General features: G+C 47.2%; 3 protein-coding genes and 3 non-coding genes across 6 annotated transcripts in view; 5 read left to right on the top strand and 1 right to left on the bottom strand.

The window, feature by feature from the left end:
• MAP2K1 (mitogen-activated protein kinase kinase 1) overlaps positions 1-19,286 on the bottom strand; it is a 356,791-nt gene that overhangs the window by 305,426 nt on the left and 32,079 nt on the right. The window contains exon 11 of the mRNA XM_063314351.1: positions 18,289-18,499. Within this exon, the coding sequence (XP_063170421.1) occupies positions 18,386-18,499 (114 nt within the window). The 3' untranslated portion in view covers positions 18,289-18,385. The remainder of the gene's footprint in view (positions 1-18,288; positions 18,500-19,286) is intronic.
• Positions 178-6,232, top strand: RPL4 (ribosomal protein L4). Its single transcript, XM_063313938.1, has 10 exons — positions 178-282; positions 1,688-1,859; positions 2,467-2,573; positions 2,931-3,069; positions 3,821-3,945; positions 4,282-4,411; positions 4,680-4,836; positions 5,568-5,651; positions 5,858-5,978; positions 6,067-6,232. Exons 1-10 carry the CDS (start codon positions 280-282, stop codon positions 6,148-6,150), a joined length of 1,122 nt encoding a protein of 373 aa, XP_063170008.1. The 5' UTR covers positions 178-279; the 3' UTR covers positions 6,151-6,232.
• LOC134505050 (small nucleolar RNA SNORD16) lies at positions 1,518-1,618 on the top strand. Its single transcript, XR_010068705.1, has one exon. It is a non-coding gene; the product is annotated as a small nucleolar RNA SNORD16 (small nucleolar RNA).
• On the top strand, positions 2,770-2,869 carry LOC134505049 (small nucleolar RNA SNORD16). The gene has a single exon (XR_010068704.1). It is a non-coding gene; the product is annotated as a small nucleolar RNA SNORD16 (small nucleolar RNA).
• Positions 4,467-4,538, top strand: LOC134505048 (small nucleolar RNA SNORD18). The gene has a single exon (XR_010068703.1). It is a non-coding gene; the product is annotated as a small nucleolar RNA SNORD18 (small nucleolar RNA).
• On the top strand, positions 7,868-15,776 carry SNAPC5 (small nuclear RNA activating complex polypeptide 5). The gene is made up of 3 exons (XM_063314191.1): positions 7,868-8,007; positions 12,539-12,628; positions 15,275-15,776. The coding sequence occupies exons 1-3, from the start codon at positions 7,918-7,920 to the stop codon at positions 15,368-15,370; spliced, it is 276 nt and encodes a 91-aa protein (XP_063170261.1). The 5' UTR covers positions 7,868-7,917; the 3' UTR covers positions 15,371-15,776.

Here is a 19,286-nt window from a genome sequence, read left to right as displayed (position 1 = left end):
AACATAATCCCGAGGCCTCGTGCGGCGACTGCAAGCGGAGAGTGCAGGTGGAAAAGGTTTTTTCCCTCGTTTTCGCCAGACGAGGACATTAGAATGGAAGGCGAAGAAGGCGCGGGCGAGCTGCCAGCTGAGGGGAGCCTACCCCGCCCGTAGGGGGCGGGGCCGTGCGTGCAAGCGGCAAAAGTCTAGGGTGGCGATGGGCCCTTCCTTTTCCGGCCGGGGCTGAGACGGAGCCGGGCGCCGCGCGGGGGCTCCTCAGCGGTTCGTGAGGCGCCCATCATGGTGAGGCGGGGAGCTGCCGGGGTGGGGGGAGCCGCGGGAGGCGACGGCGGCGCAGTCCGGGACGCCTCGGCTGACAAGCGGGGAGCGAAGGGGCGCCTCCTGGGAAGCGCGGGGAGGGAGGCGGCCGGGAAGGCAGGCAGGAGGCTGGCCGGGCAGGCGCCATCTTGAAGTAATGGAGGAGCAGCTGCCGCGTGGAGGCCGAGGCGGAGGCCCGGCCCTCGCGTCGCGGGGGAGAGCCGGCTCTCGGAGGCCCACGGAGAGCGGGCGGAGCGCCACGCACCGTGGCGAGTAATCAGCGATTGCTGTGCCAATAACAACAACAACAATGCTGGCCACGTTAAAGCGCCGGTCTTGCTGCGGCGCTGTGCGCTGGACAGTTGTTATTTCGTTATCTTGACAGCAATAAGTAAAACCATCCGTCTTGGAAGTAGTTCTAAGGGTCTGAAATTCACTTATGGGCCTCACGAAGCAAATTGTGAAGCAATTCAGCGACTCGGGGTGGTAACAAGGGTTTTCAGCTGCTCAAGGGGCAGCGGCTTAACAATGTTAGATGACTTCCCCCCCCCAAAAATCCAAATGCTGAGCCAAATTGAACCTCCATATTGAGAGGCAGTTATGCTTAAAGTCTAACATTAAAGCCAAAAATTAGCCACGTGCGTTCATTTCAGCGCCTTGTAGTGGCATGTCGAGTGCAGGTGTGTGCTACCCTATACAATTACACATTTATTGCTATGATCTAATAATAGCAACAATAATAGGATAACAGAAGCATAGTTCTGCTGACCGCATTAAAGCACAAGTCTTGTGCAGCACCATGCAGGACAATTACAGTTTTATAATCTTGACAGAAATAATAGGAACATCATTCCTGGAAATGATTGTAAGGGGCTCAAATTCACTTAGGGGCCCTGTGAAGCAAATTAGTATGGTGACAAGGCTGAGTGGCTTGCCCAAGGATTGAGGGGGAGGTAAGCTTGTGACAGAAATGAGGCTCAACCCAGCAGCTCTCCCATTTTTATCTTGGTGTTTCAGCTGCTCAAGGGGCATTAGCTTAACAATGTTAGATGACCCTCCAAAAAAAATCCAAAGTGCTGAGCCAAATCGAACCTCCATGTTGAGAGGCAGTATACTTCAAGTCTAACATTAAAGCCAAAGATTAGCCACATGCATTTGTTTCAATATGTTGTAGCATATTGGGCATAGGTGTGCAGGACCCTATACAATTACACACGTATTGCTGTGATGTTGTAATTTGCGTCTTATCCGGTGTTCAGGGACAGTTGCCTGCTGTCTGCATACTGTTGCCGTTGAACTGAAGACTCTTTAAGACTGAGCAATAGCTGTATAGTTATTGAGCATCAGCAGAATGAGTTGAATTGTACTGATGTGTCTCTTCCCTGTCCAGGCTTGTACTCGGCCATTAGTATCGGTGTACTCCGAAAAGGGAGAGGTATCAGGTAAAAATGTCACCATGCCTGCTGTCTTCAAGGCTCCCATTCGCCCAGATATCGTAAACTTTGTTCACACCAATTTGCGGAAGAACAGCAGGCAGCCCTATGCTGTCAGTGAACTTGCAGGTAAGATGCAGAACGATCGGGTTCTGTAAAGCTTGAAAGATGGGCATGGGTGATGTTTCAGTGCTGTTCAGTATTGAAATTGATGGTACTTAACACATCCCAGGCAGGGATGATACACAATTTGAAATATGCAGTAATGTACTTTGAAACATACAACACTTTCTTCAGACGTTACACAAAGGAAAAAAAAAACAAGCATCATGGATGTGTTGATTTAGTTTGGGATTTAGGAGCATTCAGCTCCTCCTGACTTTCTGTGTTTGAAAGTCACAGCAGAAAGCCTTTTAGTACTATTCACAGAATGGTGAAATTTTGCTCTTTGTGTTTCCAGTATTTCAGTACCACTGCTACCATACATCTCTAGATAATATACAGATAGAATTCTAAAAAACAAAAACAATTGTAACAACTTTCAGAAAATCAGTAAAATTCATTATTGATCCATTATTGATCCATTAGGAAGCAACAGGCAGTTGTTTGTTTCCAGAGGCCTGTTGGAAAAAGGTTGCTTTTATTAGTAGAAATGTGGTGTTGGCACTTAAATCTGCAGAGAAATATCTAAAATCTACACTCAGTGCTGTGCAATTTCCTTCTTTTTTCCCCCCAGGGCACCAGACCAGTGCTGAATCCTGGGGTACTGGGAGAGCAGTTGCTCGTATCCCAAGGGTTCGTGGGGGCGGAACTCATCGATCTGGCCAGGGTGCTTTTGGCAATGTATCCTTTATTGAGCAGATTACTTGATTTAATTAGCACCCATGTACTGTAGACAGCTTTTGAACTTTGATATTATGATTCAAGACGTTTGTCAATAGTCCGATTTGCGATTCGCTTAAAGTCCTTCGAGCATTATAGGAAACCTGGACACCGATTTCTTGCCTTGTTTTGGTTACGAGAAGAGAGGTCCCTTACTTGCAATGATGTTGTAATTTGCGTCTTACTCTGTATTCAGTGACAGTTGCCTGCTGTCATCAGGCTGGTGCAGATGATTGATGATCCTCTAACTCTGAGCAAGGTGGAAGAGGGCCTCCCTGCAATAAAAATATAGTTCCATCCTTTACGCCTGATAAATAGATGTGTCGTGGAGGTCGCATGTTTGCCCCAACCAAGACTTGGCGACGCTGGCACCGCAGGGTGAACATCACTCAGAAGCGCTATGCCATCTGCTCTGCTCTGGCGGCTTCCGCCCTTCCAGCTCTAGTCATGTCTAAAGGCAAGTGTCTTTCCGTAATGCCCTTGCTCTGAAGGATTAATGTAACTGAACTGTACCTGTGAAATAGTATCTAGGAAAGGGTTCCAAATATTTTACTTACTGCATTTGTATAAATGTACTTGTAACCAGAGCAACTCCTGGTAGTTCACAGTAGATAAAACCACAAAACTTAAAAATAACACAGTAATGACATGCAGCAATTATTTAAAAAAAACACAGTAATTTAAAAATAAACATAACAAGCACAGGTATGAACTCCAGTATAATAACTGTATAAAAACACTTCAGGAACACACTTAGGAGTTGTGTTAGTGTAGGTGGCAAATGAACCTTTAGGGAGAGGTTATTTTAAAAGCCAGTGGTCACCAGAAAAATAAAGCTTGTTTCCATGCCCTTATCCCTCTCAGCATAGGGGTGGGGAAGATATAAAGCATCCCCAGCCAGGATGAGTGCATGGAACAGGCTTATTCTACATGGAGATCATCTTGGAGTAATCTAGGTCACTCAGTAAGTCTTTGAATGTACCCAGACACATATTGGAAGCCAGTGCAATGCCTTCGTTGCAAGTGTACTATGGTTGCAGTGACTCCTGCCTGCCACCTTGTAGGCCCTTCATTTTGTGTCATCAGTTTCTGAGTAATCATCACAGGCAATTCAGTGAGTATTTTGTGTAAAGGAAAGTTGGAATGTTAGGATTTAGACTTCATTCACCAACCCCAAACTCAACGATGCTTTTGCTATCCTATTTCAGGTCACCGCATCGAAGAGATTCCAGAACTTCCTCTGGTAGTTGAAGACAAAGTTGAAGGCTACAAAAAAACAAAGGAAGCCGTTCTACTACTTAAGAAGCTGAAAGCTTGGAATGATATCAAAAAGGTGAGTTGATCATCAATGACAAAGCAGAAGTGTTGCTGACTGATGGATAGGTGACTGTATTTGGCTTGAAAATCTCTGCTGACCAGTTCATTACTAGAATTCACCAACTTTAAAGAGCTTGGCATTTAGTACAAATGTATATGATTAATGCCAGAGAGATACTGAAAAATGAGCATGCATGATAATCACCATTGCCTTTGCATATGATGAATTTTTCACTGGTCCGTGTTTCAGATAAACAGTGACGATGGTGAAATTCTGAATTGCCGGGTACCACGTCTGTTGGTCCTGTAAGTGGTGGTGAATTTGGATTTTTACACACGTGTTTCTGTCCAGGTCTATGCCTCTCAGCGTATGCGGGCAGGCAAGGGTAAAATGAGGAACCGCCGTCGCATCCAGCGCAGGGGGCCTTGCATCGTCTATAGTGAAGACAATGGCATCATAAAAGCATTCAGGAATATTCCAGGTACCCTTCAGTTACCTCCCAAGATGTATGATAAGGTGGTAGTCAGGAGGAGGGCCCTGAATGATGATATTCCACTTCATTGGTCCGTGTTTCTGAAAACATGTGATTTGGTGGAAGTTCTGACTTAAGTATCAGGTGGTGGGTTTCATTAGAGATGCATTTACTTTCTAGACACCGTAAATTGAAATTAAGAAGATAACTTTCTCATTAAGAGAACTTGTGAGTATTCCTTACATAAAAACGCACGTCATATTCTCTTACCTAATAGGCATTACTCTTCTCAATGTGAACAAGTTGAACCTTTTGAGACTTGCTCCTGGTGGCCACGTGGGACGTTTCTGTATTTGGACTGAAAGTGCTTTCCGCAAGTTGGATGACTTGTACGGCACTTGGCGCAAGCCTGCCACCCTGAAAAGTAGCTACAAGTAAGTCTGCTTTAGCCTCATTTCTAGCCTTGCAAGCTGGAGTGTTGAAAGCACTAATAGATCACTCAAGGGGCTATTTGAACGGGGACGCATCCCACTTCAGTCATTGTGCACCTTGCTGGTCGCTTTATGGTGCTGGGATCAGCGCGCTGAAGGAAACTGAGCAGCATCTTGTCCCTTAAGTGGGGTTGCTTTGCATATCGGGATCAGAAATGACGTTTTGGTTTGTAGGTCTAACTACCAGTGCGTGGATGGATCCCTGTCAGAAGAGCTGTATAGTGGGAGCCTTCCAGTACCTGAGCTTTGAAGGCCTCCCTTCAGTATGGTTGGCAACTCCACAAAGCAGTTGACAGGTGCTGTGCAGGTGCCCCTGCTTGCTTTTGTATCTGAAGTGCCAGAGCCATACCCTTGATCGGTGTTTCTCAACCTCGGCAACTTTAAGATGGTGGACTTCAACTCCCATGCTGGCATGGGAATTCTAGGAGCTGAAGCCTACCCATCTTAAAAGTTTCTGAGGTTGAGAAGCACTGCTCTGGGTGATCACATCTGGAAGTATTTGAGCTGTAGTACTAAATCTTCCTCCCACCCCCCCCCCAAATACTTGTTCCACCACTGCTTCTGATAGGAAATGGTAATCATGGCATATGCATCCATCAGCATGCACTCTGCTTTGGAAAGAACCGTGCATTAATTAATTGTATCTTGGGGTTCTAATTTGTCTTTCACTGCAGTCTGCCAATGCACAAGATGACCAATACTGACCTTGGCAGGATCCTAAAGAGCCAGGAGATCCAGAAGGCCCTACGTCCACCCAAGTACGTATCTAAAGCATTAGTTTCCGTTGCCCTCCGGAGGTCAAGAAGTTTGTTTTTGTGCCCATGAACACAGACGTCTGTGTTGCACGCTTTATCGGCATGCTGCCCCCTCCCCCCCGCCCCCGTCTTTGGCAGCTGTTCCTCATGCGCGCCAGGTGGTCCACCAGGCTCGCGCTCATAGACCTGTGCACCCACCTGTTCTGCAGGAAGAAGATTCGTCGTAGAGTCCTTAAGAAGAACCCACTGAAGAATTTGAGAATCATGATCAAATTGAACCCGTACACCAAAACCATGAGGCGTGACACTATCCTGCGCCATGCTAAAAATGTAAGCGGCTTGAAATTTCTGAAACGTATTTCGGGACACCCGTTTTAAGGGAATAGAAATGACTAAACACTTTTCTGTTCTTTGACAGCACAAACTCAGAGAGGAGAAGGCAGCAAAGGGGAAGGCGAAGATCCAAGCTGCAGTCGCTGCGAAGAGCGAGAGCACAGCATAAAGAGCCCTTCTGCACTTTCCCTGATCCAGTGCTTAAAGCCACTGTGCCACCCTTCAGAGTTAATAAAAAAAAATTATCCAAAGTGCCATCTTCATTTGATCCCTTGCATGGAGTAGCATTTATAACAGTAGAATGCAAGATAATTAGAAATACACGTGACTGGGCCAAAGGACACTTCCTGCAAGAGCATACTGATTCACCTGATGGACGAAGAGCATGAAAATTCAGCAAGCGTAAATAAAGGAATGGTGGCAGGAGAAAACTGGATTTCATCGGAGCTGGAATCTTTCCATCACAGGCACAGAAAAGGAACTTGAAGTGCCAAGATCTCGGGGGGGGGGGGAATTGGGAAGGACCTTTACGAGTTGGTGTTCCTTCGCTTTTTATCTCTGTGCAATAGGAGGAGGGAGTATTAGGTATGTTTGCCGCCTTGAGTTATTTATAAAAATAATAAAGGTGGGATAAAAAAATCTCGTATTCACTTCTTATCTATCCCGCCTTTATTATTTTTACAAATAACTCAAGGTGGCGAATGTCCCTAATAACTCCTTTCTCCTCATCCCCACAACAGCGACCTTGTGTCGTGTGTCAGGCTGAGAGAGAGGGGCTGGCCTGGTCCCCCAGCTGGCTTTCAGGCCTCGGGAGGGACTAGAACTCATCTGGTTTCTAGCCCGTTGCCTTAACCACTAGACCAAACTGGCTCTCCTAATGGGAAATAGAAATTGATAGCAAATGTAGGTATGCTATTTGGGCTGATATTAGATACGCTATTTCAATATGGGTACTGTGCTTCGCTTTTGTAAACGATGGGGGTTGCCTCAGGAAGCTTGGAGGGGTGTTTGGCTCATCCTCGATGCTTCCTGCTGCCTCAGGGATCTGCCCAGGGATGGCACAAGCAGATGTGAAGGGTTAATGGCTGGGAAAGCTGCCTTAAGGATTGCCCTGTGGTCTAACCAGGTGCTTGAGTGGATCTTCCAATATAGCGGCTGCATTACACAGTGTTGCAGATTAACATAAATGGCTGTAACAGAGCACCTTCTCTTCGTATCCGATTTAATACAGTCCTTGCACGTATGCTCCTAATACCAAAAACTGGCCAAATCAGAATACAGGAAGATGGGCCCTTTCAATCTCGGTGGGGTAGATGTTGCGCTGCTTAAATGAGTGCAGCGTTTCCTCCAAGGACTGCCTTGCATCGTTCTCATCCGAAGGAAAAGGTATCTAGCAGAAGCGTTCGCGCTCCTGAGCTCAGCTGGGCCAGGCCTAGTTGTAATCCTGAATTAGACGAAGTACGGGGGGGGGGGGCATCCACCCTGTGATGCTACACGTCCTGGCGATAAGCGAGGATGCTAACAAACCGCGTCGAGAAAACGACGCAGGCGTCTGCTCTCCCTCCCCTCAAGGACTGGATGCTGCAATGGGCAGGAAGAAAAGGGGCTTCGCTGGAAGGGGGGCATTGCTCCCCTCCATTGCTAGCCTCTTTCCTGATCAGCTGCCTTTCCGCCCCCGCCGTCCTCCCTGGCTTTTGCCCCCCTCCTTCCCATTTTAGGAGGAACATTAAAAGCACCCCCCTCTGCCCCCACGGGAACAACTGAGCGCCGCTCGGGCCTGCCTTTCAAACCGGCACGTGCTTCTTCCCTCCCCTTCCGCCCTGGAGCAAGATGGCAGCTCCCGCCTCGCTTGCCCGCTCTCACGCCGGCGAGGAAGAGGCCCGTCGCCGGCGACGTCATCGCCGCGCGCGCCCCCCGAGGCGGGGAGGGGAGCAGGATGCTGAGCCGCCTGCAGGAGCTCCGCAAGGAGGAGGAGACGCTGCTGCGGGTCAAGGAGGCGCTGCACGACCAGCTCACCCGCCTCAAGGTGCGGAGGGAGCGGGGCCCGCCCCGGGTGGGGGCCTGGCCGCTGCGCACGTGCGGACGCCCACACGCGTGTCGCATCCCTCCGGGGCGGCACGCGGCGCTGTCACCCCAAAGCCGGGGAGAGGCAGGGGGCCTGCCTCCTCCCAGCGGGTCAGGGGGAGCCCCCAACAGACCCCTCCCCCAATCGGCTCTAGGTCTGTAAGACGCAAGGCACCGGATAATGGGTATTGTAGTCCAACAAATATGGAAGGCTCCAGGCGCAGAGGCCAGCGGGGGCGTTTGACACCCATAAAAAAGGGTGGATTGCCGGCAGGGTTGCAACTCAGCTCCCCCTCCAAAGGATCCTCCTGTATGGCCTGCCTTCCCTCCCCCCCAGTCTGTTTTGGCTGGGGATGATGGGGGGTGTAATCCAAAAGCTATAGGAAATCAGATTCGGGGGTAACGAAGCCCATCTGCCTTGCACCCGTGCTCTGTCTAGGCCAGTGTTTCTCAAAGCGTGGTCCAAGGACCCCTGGGGGCCCTCAGAATCAAAATTATTTGCCAGCCTATGTTGAAAAATAATACAGTATTAATGGTAAATATTGATAAATATAACCCAAGCAAACAAAAGCTCTTTTGTGGTCCTCCATAATTTTTAAAAGTAGGGAGGGGTCCTGAGAGAGAAAAGCTTAAGACAGGGTGGTCTAGGCCAAAGCAGCCGGCCAGGCTTCCCCCTCAGCCCCTCCCTCACCGGCTTTCATGTTTATGGGATGGGCCCTTGTTCGGTGGATGTTCGGCTTTGGGTTGTGCTATTGTTATTATTAATTTTATCATTTCAGTTTATATAGCTGCCCATCTCACATACAGGATTCTGGGCAGCATGGAATTGTTATGCTTAACTGAAGACCTCTGGAGGAATGAGAACAGAAAATGAATCAGGCCATAACGATAAAGATTTAAAAGGCTTTGAAAAAGAGGAAAGGCTTGGTCCAGCTTGCAAGGAGACATGGTCGGGGGGCTCCAAGGGAGGACATTTCAAAAATGGGGGGCCATCACCACAGAAGCCTGTCCCTTGTGGCTGTCCACCTCCCTTCAACTTGTTGGGGTGCTCAGAGGACCTCTGAGGATGGCCAGAGTACCTGGGCCAGCTTTCCCTGAAAGGCAGCCCTTGAGATATTCTGCTCTGAGCCATTTGGGGCTTCCTGGATCATCTGCCTTCAGTGGGATGAGAAACGCTGGCACTTGTCTCACTGAGAGAGACTCTCAACTCAACTCAGATTTTATTTTACAGCCAAAAGACCCGAAGACTCTAAATTCAGTTCCTGGTTATCTCCAGGCAAAAGATGATTGGTTGATTTTTATTTAAATGTATTACAGCTGCCCAACACCAATGGACTCTGGGCGGCGTACAAAACCAAAAAGAAACAAGAGATAATACCTAAAGCCACTTAGACTGCCTGGACTAAAACAATCTAAAAACGACCCAAATCAAACAAAACTAAACTAAACAGGCTCCCCCCCTAAATACAGCAATACATTCACCCCAGGTTTTAAGAGCTTTCGGGAATCCTAGGAGAGAGGGCGCTGTCCTCATCTCTGGGGGCATGCTGTTCCGGAGGGTGGGGGACGCGACAGAGAAGACTCCTCTGGATGCTGCTGCCTGTCTGGATAAATGCAGCACTGGGGGTGGGGTGGGAAGGTGAAGGGTGCAGGCTGGAGTCCAAGCTTTCCAACAGCAGGAACAGACCTGTCCAGGGAAGCCCAGCCCAGCCCAGCCCAGCCCAGCCCAATTTCAGATCCCTGTTTGTCCTCAAAGCCTTCCTTGTCAGGAGCAGTATACCTCTCTGGGTCAGGTGCTGGGGAGTCAAGCCTTGGAAAAGAACTGACCTTTCCAAGCCTTTGGGGAAATTTCTTGGGAAAGACCTCTCTGTTGGAAAGAGGGTATGGCTGACCTCACAGAGTTGGAAAGGATCTCAGAGGTCTTCTCAACCTTAGCAAGTTTAAGATGGGTGGACTTCAACTCCCAGAATTCCCCAGCCAACATTAAACCACCATAGGACTTGTTTGGTTTTGACTCAGTGTGCTGTATGAACCCAACCTGTTGTGGCTTAGTCAACAAAGCGGGATTAAAACAAATGTAGATTAGCATATATAAACCCAGTCAGTGTTTGCTTTGCTCTTACTCAGATTATGATGGTATAGAGAAGTGTTTCTCAATCTCAGCAACTTTTAGGATGCGTGGACTTCAACTTCCAGAATTCCCCAGACATGCAACCTCATTACTGAGTTTATATCAATCTATACTGGCTGGGGAATTCTGGGAGTTAAAGTCCATACATTTTAAAGTTGCTGAGATTGAGAAACACTGGTACAGACTGGGCAGTGAGATTGCAGGCAGGAATTGTTCTACAGAATTAATGGATCTGGTTCCGGATCCGAATTCAGGTCCAGATCGTTGATTAGATCCTATGCAACAGAGATGGGCCTTTGTTCAACAACTCTGCTCTTTGCTATGGAATGGGGCCACTGTGACTGGGCTGGATGTGCAAATCATGTTGGACTGGGGTTGCTCTGGGTTTCAGCATGTTGTGTGATCCCAGCTTTTGGCTTCTCATGTTGTATGGAATAGACCATCATGCTAAACTGTAATATGGTTTATTTGGGTATCAATGTATGTCCTGCTAACACAGCCACTGCGTTCTGCTGATGTAGGTTTAATATCATCTGTGAACCCAGCAACAAGTTTTTAAAAACTGATGGCTAGTATGACAGGTGCACCATATTATGATAGTTGCACGATATGTGCCCATGGGGTACCCAGGTCACCATCTGCCATCTGAGACTGGAAAGCACACCCACTCTGATATGCATGGAGGCTGTGTTCAGACAGCACACTGGTCCAGGACAAGGAAAGAGCTAGCAAATGCCTTGCCCAACATGCTAAATTTCCATAGTGTTGATTTTGGTTTATTTCCTTTGTGGCATGGCATTTTGTGCGAACCCAGCTTAAGGGGTTTGCTGATGAAGTGTTGGACTGTGTACATCTTAAATGTATTGAATCAGGAGGAGTCTGGCAGCACCTTTTCTGACGAGCAAATTTTATTAAAAGGTATATGCTTTTGTGAACTGTAAGTCATTTCATCAGATGTATGGTGTGGCTAAACTGATATAAGATGAAAAAATGGGATGAGGCAGAGGGCAGGGTAAAGGCACAAGACAAAAGCACATGCCTTTTAATAAACTGTGTTAATCTGAAAAGGTGCATCAAGCCCCTTCTGAGTTTTGGCTACCATATATTAATACCACTCTCCTCCTACAGTGGCTTGAAAATGTGTTTCTCCTCATGGCACTCAGAACCATAAAAGGGCTTAACCAGCCATCCACCAGACCTGGTGTTTGCAGTGTTTATCTGAATACCACACGAGTTTGAGAGTGTTTGGCCAGCTGTTGGCAAAGGTGCTAAGACCACGGTATGAATAAGAAAGCAAGACCCAACCATATGCACAAAGGGTAGCATTATAAATAGAGATCCAGGAATGTGCTTTCCGGATGGGATTAGCATTTACGACCGGTGCTCAGCTCCACTTCCTCTTCTGCAGATCTGCTTACAATTGTTTAGGTATTTAGAAACAGAGCTTTCCACATGGGCCTCATAAGTTTAAAACACTATTTTTAAAAGAAGCCCAGCTGAGTTTCTAGTCCTCCTGATGTGGCAGTCTATCTCCCGTTCATTCTGTGGGGTCTCCCTGAGGCTTTATATTCTATGAAAACAGGGCACTCCTGCAACAGAATACCCTTTTCTTTATTGTACTTTCTGTATGCTTCACATAACTAGAGTCTAAATTGCAGGCATCACTCAACCAGGTTTGACTTTAAATTGGTCATTTTCTCTCAGCTCAGCCCATCTCACAGGATTGTCGCTGGGATAAAATTAAAGGGGGACCCCCCATGTGCCATCTTGAAATCCAAGAGAATTGGTAGGATATAAATGCAAGACATCATCATCTCTTCTCCTTTGCCTGCCTGCTGTAAGAGAAATATATTTCCTTGGTTCCTCCTCCTGCTTAATCTGCCATTGTATTACATTTAAGAGACTATATATTTTTAATCCAATCGTGTCCAATTCTTGGAGACTGTCTGGACAAGTCCCTGCAGTTTTCTTGGCAAGGTTTTTTGGAAGTGGTTTGCCATTGCCTCCTCCTTAGGGCTGAGAGAGGGTGACTGACCCAATCACCCAGCTCGCTCTGTGCTTCCTGGTTTCTGGCCTGGGGCCTTAACCACCACGCCAAACTGGCTGGTTGTGCTTTTAAGAACCATGCGCCTGCAGATAAATGCTGCTAGACAGCTTTATTGAAGAAATATCACAAGACAGGAACTTGACATTTTTCTTCACTGGGGGATCATTCTGGCTTAGCGCTAGGATCGACCGCAGCTGGCTTGCCAAATTATATTTTCTGACTCTAAGTAACGAGATTTCGTTAAAGAAGGATTGAGCATCACGAACATGTTGCTTAACCCTTCTTTCAGGACTGACGGTTACTTTTTATTTCCAGGTGGAAGAGTTGGCTCTTCGGTCCATGATTAACGCCCGGGAAGGGACCGTGTTCACACCCTCAGCTGCTGTGATGGAGGAGCATGTAAACGTAAGGCCCTGATCACGGTTACAACCGGTCATTCACTTACCCGAAAGCAGACTGGGGGAGATGCTCCCTGCTTTTTCAGCTGTTTTTTTTCCAAGCAGGTGAACATATTTCCAAGCAAAGGCTTGGGTTGCAGCGACTCCATGTTTTTAAAAATGCTTGTGGAAGATATGCCGGACCCAGGCATGTTCTTGAAAAGAACGATGAAGCTGGGGGGTGAATTGCCACTAGTGTGACTGCAGTGATTTTCGGACACCGTGGTCACTGTTCAGTGGGGGGGGAGAGGCGTCAACCGCAATAGGAGAGAGAAGGACAACTTGAGAAGTCTTTCCCTGGCGGACTCCTGGCATCCTCTAGCACAGGGATCTTTAAACCAGGGTGCAGAGCATGATTCACTGGGGTTCAGGAAGAAAGTATTAGAACAGCCATTTCACCCTCTTTAAAATTCTATTTGGGGGGCATGTTTTATAACATACATATGTTGGTACACTAATACACGTATGTAGTTTATAACATATATATTGGGGGTGTGTGTTTTTTTTACTGATAAGAATGTGCAATCCAAAAAGATTGATGACTGTATCTCTAGAAAACCCAAGTTCTCTAGCCTCGTTATTAGTTTGTTCACAGAACAGTCACACACTTAACAACTGCATTTTAGACTGACGTGTTGTGTGAACCGAGGCCGTGTGGTTGAGGATTCACTGTGTTGCTTGAATTAACCCTTGGTCCAACACAGCCGGTATCGTGAGCTCTTGCTTGGTGTTGGCATGAGAAATGTGAGAAATGTCTGAACCGGGTACAACTGTGCCAGGTGGGTGTTGTATAGAGCCTGCAGTTTCTTCCCCAGAAATCAGCCAGGGAAAAACCAGCTTTTTCTCAGCAGCAACTGATTGGAAGATGGGGAAGCTCTTAGCTCCAAAGCAGGTTTGGAAGCAGTACAGGTAGTCCTCACTTATTGGACCGGAATTTCAGTTGCTAAGCAAAACGGTCATTAAGCGAGTCCAACCGGATTTTACAACCCTTTTTGCAGTGGTCGTTAAACAAACCATGCAGTTCCCCATAGATTTTGCTTGCCAGAAGCCAGCTGGGAAGGACGAAAATGGTGATCATGTGACTACAGGATGCTGCAACCGTCATAAACGCAAACCAGTTGCCAAGCACCCAAATCATAAGGTTGTGTGAGGACCAGCTGCAAGTCCGTTTTTCAAGCACCGTCGCTAAACAAATGGTTGTTAAGCGAGGACTACCTGTGGAGCAGTGTTTATCAACTTCGGCAACTTCAACATGTATGGACTTCAACTCAAATGGCTGGCTGGGGAATTCTGGGAGTTGAAGTCCATGTACCTTAAAGTTGCCAGGGTTGAGAAACACTGCAGTAGAGAGTAATTTTTAAATGAAGAGGATCACCATTGATGGGGAAAGGTCTAATGGTAAAAATTGATTTACTATAAACTCTGTTGAGGTCAATGACCTACTGCATGTGATGAGGGGTGTTTTGCATTGCTGGGGGCTTGCTTAGTCGCAGAGGATCGCCCCTCCCACTGCTGCTATCTGTCCCTGATGCATTTGCAAAGATTTATTTTGGTCCTCAAACTTGCATGTACAGAAAGGTGGGGTAAACATTCTCATTTGGCCTTGGATGCTGCTCTCTTATTTTTCTGCCACGCTCAAAGGCTGCTGGAGATGTGGCCAGTGACTTGCGATCTTACAGCAGCAGTGGTGGCTGAGATTGGTGGATTTCAGTTTTTGCTTTTGTGGGGGTGTCTTAAGGCAATTGTTGCAAATGCATTCACTTTGCCCCTTCAGTATCTCCAATAGGAAATATCAGCCCAATTTTTAGATTGGGAGTTTACAGGGTAAAATGGGTGCTCTTAAGGCTCCCCATTTCATCTCCTAAGTTACAAAAAAGGTTCAAAATCTTCAGCCCTAGAAACCAGGAGTCTGTGAGTTCTAGTCCCGCCTGAGGCATGAAAGCCGGCTGCGTGCCCTTGGGCCAGTCCCTCTCTCTCAGCCCAACCCACCTCACAGGGTTGTTGTTGTGGGGAAAAGAGGAGGAGGAAGGAGTATTAGGGATGTTCGCCTTCTTGAATTATTTATAAAAATAATAAAGGTGGGATAAAAATAATAACTAAAATTAAGAATCTTACAAATACAAAAACCTTGGATTTGATATTTATATTTGTATTTAAGAGGGAATGTTTTATTGTATTTTAAACTGTATTTATTTTTAGTTTTATTGTAAACTGCCCAGAGTCGCTCTTTGAGGGAGATGGGCAGTGACGAAATTTGAAATATAAAATAAATATAAATAAGTAAGTAAAATAAAATAGATAAGCATTGAAAAGAAGTGTTAAGAGCAAGCTTTGAAAAAGCACACAATGCACTTATTTCAAGCTGAAACTAGTTGGCCTCGCTTTTTCCTTTTTTGCACCAATGGTAATCCCTGGCCAGCTTTTCAGTTCAAGGGACGGCTGGTGCAAAGGCAACGTGGGGCCTCCCCTGGATAGACTCCCACCACCCGCAGCAGTTCCTCGCCTGCTGCAAATGGCATTCAGGGTATTTGTCTATCCCCCAGGGAGAAGATCCTGGGATTTATATTTCTTGGCAGGCAGTGACCAGTTTTTTTCGTTTCTTTGCTTTGAACAGATGGACAACGAAGCCGCCATTAATCAGACTAAGCTGCAGCTGCAAGTACATGCTAGCGAGGAAGAGGAGGAGGAGGAGGAAGAATCGGATTCCTAGGGTGCAAACGCTGCCGTCCGGCCAGTTTTCCGTCATAGACTCAGAAGCCCCCCGGCTCGATTAGACTTTGGTGCTACAGAGACTAAACTGCAATCAGAGATGCCGCCGAGCTTCCTACAAGCTTCCAAAGGTGGTAGTAAATGGGGGGCGGGTGGGGGGGAGAGGCCTGGAAAAGGACAGTGTTGAAGCCTAACTATGTAGCATGAGTCGTTTTATAGAGCAGACGTATGTTTCAAAACAAGTAGCAATTTGGGAAACGCACAGCTTTTGGAGCAATAATCTATCCATGAAACATCTACTGCCTGGTGGAAACAGGCTGGAACGTTGCCAGTTCTGTGCCAGTGGTTTTACTGAACCTCCCATGGATAAGCTGCACAAAAGTAACGAAAAATGTAGTTTACAGTTATTTACGTGTGGCTGTTGTTATACATTAGACACCTTTCTTCTAGCTGGTTTTGGCCTGTTTTATGAAACTTGTATGGAATACAAATATGTTTTGTTTACAATGGGTAATATTAAAAATATTTCATTAGTGGGCAGATGGAATGTCAGTCCTTCCAACAGATGTCAAAATGACTGTACTTGCTTTACATCACTTGGGCTAAATTTCTCTCCAGGAATTACAAATTTTCCCACATAGTTTTCTCGCAGGAAGAGTACATACTTTTCCCCAACAAGTTGGACTCTGCAAGGTACTGCAGTGAGTCAGCAGCTGTTCTGGGGGTGGCATCCAGTATCTTAAGTACAGCTGTTCAGTGAGAAGCAAACCAGCTGCAGCCCAGCTGGAATGGAAGGGGGCAAGTTGCAAACTTAAAGGCAGATACCCAAGGGAGAGATGTGTTGGTCTCCACCACCACCCTTCAATTATATGTCTCCCTCCCTTGTGCGTGTCTCCCTCTAGCCTTCTATACAGGTAGTCCTCGACTTACAGCCATTTGTTTAACAACGGTTCAAAGTTACAACAGCCTTGGGAAAAGTGCTTTACAACCTGTATTTGCGCTTACAACCATCACTCACACATCCCCGCGGTCACGTGATTGCAATTTGGGTGCTGGGCAACTGGCTCGCATTTACGACCAGTTGCGGCATCCTTCAGTCACATGATCACGATTTGTGACCTTTTTTGCCAGTTTCTGGCAAAAAACATCCATTGGAGAAGCTGGATTCACTTAACCTGTGATTTGCTTAACAACTGCGGTGATTCGCTTAATGACTGCTGTAAAATGATAGTAAAATCAGGTCCGGTAACGTGGTGACTTCACTTATGACCGCAGTGACTTATTCCAGTCCTGATTGTGGCCATAAGTCAAGGACTACCTGTACTCTTGAGTTGTTGCAGTGGAAGAAACAGCTGCAACCAGAGTTTCCTACTTGACAGGGGCATCTGCCAAGGTGGGTTAAAAGAGATGGCAGCTGTGCCTGCATGAGTGAAGCCCTGTCTCTTTTTAGGTCTGTCCCACCAAGACTGGGGACACCTCTTCTACTCAATCTCAGCAGCAACCCTGGTTTTTTGGGTGGGGGGAAGAGTCAGTTCACACTCTTGACTACTAGCCCAGTAGTGGTCACCCCAGTCTCAGCCACCCTTTCCTCTTAATTGGAGGCAAACCCATAAATGAATTTAACTCAGGACCAGAGAAGTAGGTATGACAATCTGACTGGGGACTGGGCTGGGATGGCGTGGGGAGAGAACTGTGCTTTATGGCCATCATCCGTCAGGGTATATAGCATCTTTAAACCAGGTGTGCTACAGCACACAGTTGTGCTTGTCCTAACTTATGACAGTGCTGCACTCTAAGAAGACACCTTCTGGAAGGAAAGATGGGCAGGTTGTCAATTAAATCGCAGAGGGCTGTGGAGTCTTTTCAGATCCTTTTTCCAAAATCATGCGCAGGATGTCAGATGCAGAGCTAAGTCTAGAGGTCATCACCTCCCCCCACCCCAAAAATGCCATGAAGTCCATCCTAAAGCCAATCAACTAACAGCAATTTTTAAAAACCCACCAGTCTCTGAAGAGATTTCATGACATTTATTAATGTATGATGCAGTTGCTCAACATCTGAAAGAGTAAAACAATTAAAAGAATTTTCAAACACAAAGGATGCACACAAAGGATGTCTTATCTAACCAGCTGTCCTAGAAGGGAAATAATTTTGAAAGAGAAAGAAAGAAAGAAACAAACAAACAAACTTTGATTCTGCCAGAGAGTTTTCTACCACCCATGCTCAATAGAGATACCAAATTAACAGATGGTGGAGATGGATGCCACTAAGCAATCCCAAAATATCCAACAAGGCAAATAAATAAAAGTGTCAACAGGTGTGTTTATGTTGACCTGGAAGGGGAGGAAGAAAAGACCCCCTACTCAGGCTGAGGCCCACCAACATCTTCCCGAGAGCTCAGGACCCAAAGGGTCTTCATGACTTCCATCTCAGCTTAGTGGCAACAAATCCCTGTTGGGGACCGCCCCGTTCAAGGCACCCCCGAACTGTTCTGCCCTGGGCTGGCTAAGCAAAGCTTCAGAGGACCACCAAGTTACACAAGGCTCACAGAACAACTCTGCAAAGGCTGGGGCAGCGAAACATCCAGCAAGGTCTTCCGCAATGGAAGGGGATCCGCCGTTTGCTCCAACTTTGCATACTGGCGACTGAAAGCATCACGTTTGGTCAGTTAACGGGGAAACAGTCAAACACAACAGCTGTTCACACAGAGCCGTGAAAGGGAGCTCGACCTGGAAAAGAATTTGGCACAACAAGCTGAGGAGGCGCAGCACGGCAGCGGGGTGGGTGGGGCAGCAAAATACTTCTAGTAGGCAGGAAGGAGAAAACCGGGACCCAACGAGCATGGCTTTAAACAGCGGGAGGCGGCTGGGAACACCAGTGTGCCCCACGCCGGGCTCCCCCCGCCCCGGCACACGCCACTGGGGCTGGAGTGAGCAGCTCCTGGTCAGCCTCCCCCGTGGAATGAAAGTTGCATAGCAGCAGCACTTGGTGGGTTCCTTGTACCGTGACGGGAGACTCAGAGTCCGCCAACATGGGTCGGGGTGCTGGGCTGGTTAAGGCCGATGGTGGAGCACAGCCAGCCCGCAAAGTCCACCTCCTCTGCTTCCGATCTTTTAATGAAAATGTGGACCTGGAGGTGAGAAGAGAGAAGCTGCAGAGACGCAAGGCGGTCCTGGTCGTGGCCCAAGGGAGGACTGGGACTACCGGTCCTCCGAGGGAGACTGGATCAGCAAACCGATAAAGCCAGGATTGCAGAAATGCTACTTTATGGTTCAAGGATATAACAACAGAAACTTGAAAGCCTGCTGGACTCCCCCTGCCCCCTCTTACAGCCAACAAAATGGTGGGGGGGTATTTTTAATCTCTTTCTCATACCTTCTTTTCCACGTGAGAGTTGCCTTATTTTCCCTAAATGGCTGCTGCACACTTTACCTAGATTATATTCTTCTACAACGATGTTTCTCAACCTTAGCAATATTTAAGATGAGTGGACTTCAACTCCCCTGCTGGCTGGGGAATTCTGGGAGTTGAAGTCCACCCATCTTAGAGTTGCTAAGATTGAGAAACACTGCTCTGCATGCGTCTGGCCAGAACCAAAACAGGGAAGTGAAATGTGTTCTCTATTCAAAAGTAGCGGCTACAAGGGTCTTGCCTATCACAGCCACCCCGAGAGAGCAATCTGGAACTTCACCACAGCTGAGTTCACACAATGCACTTTGACCTGGTTACTGGATAAGCCATTATCAGGGGTTTCACAGCATGCTCAACCCTAGACAAATGGGCAGTATTCGCACAACACGCTAAGTCCTCCCCAGACAAAGCAGGATTAAAGCAAACTCAGTTGTGGAAGTTAATGCAAGTTGACTTGCTAAGTCTTTAACTGACCCACTTCAGGATGTTGGATGAAACCAGCACAT

Source organism: Candoia aspera, chromosome 13 (assembly GCF_035149785.1).
Source record: "Candoia aspera isolate rCanAsp1 chromosome 13, rCanAsp1.hap2, whole genome shotgun sequence".
Classification (NCBI taxonomy): domain Eukaryota; kingdom Metazoa; phylum Chordata; class Lepidosauria; order Squamata; family Boidae; genus Candoia; species Candoia aspera.
Note: the sequence above shows the minus strand (reverse complement) of the source record. Positions and strands in the feature narration are given on the sequence as shown.

What these genes read in the sequence shown, in the direction of transcription:
- SNAPC5 (XM_063314191.1), top strand. Translation starts at nt 7,918, where the DNA reads ATGCTGAGCCGCCTGCAGGAGCTCCGCAAGGAGGAGGAGACGCTGCTG. An exon ending in ACCAGCTCACCCGCCTCAAG is followed by an intron (nt 8,008 to 12,538) that starts GTGCGGAGGGAG and finishes TTTTATTTCCAG; the next exon opens with GTGGAAGAGTTGGCTCTTCG. An exon ending in TGATGGAGGAGCATGTAAAC is followed by an intron (nt 12,629 to 15,274) that starts GTAAGGCCCTGA and finishes TGCTTTGAACAG; the next exon opens with ATGGACAACGAAGCCGCCAT.
- RPL4 (XM_063313938.1), top strand. An exon ending in TGCTGTCAGTGAACTTGCAG is followed by an intron (nt 1,860 to 2,466) that starts GTAAGATGCAGA and finishes TTTTCCCCCCAG; the next exon opens with GGCACCAGACCAGTGCTGAA. An exon ending in AGCATTCAGGAATATTCCAG is followed by an intron (nt 4,412 to 4,679) that starts GTACCCTTCAGT and finishes CTTACCTAATAG; the next exon opens with GCATTACTCTTCTCAATGTG.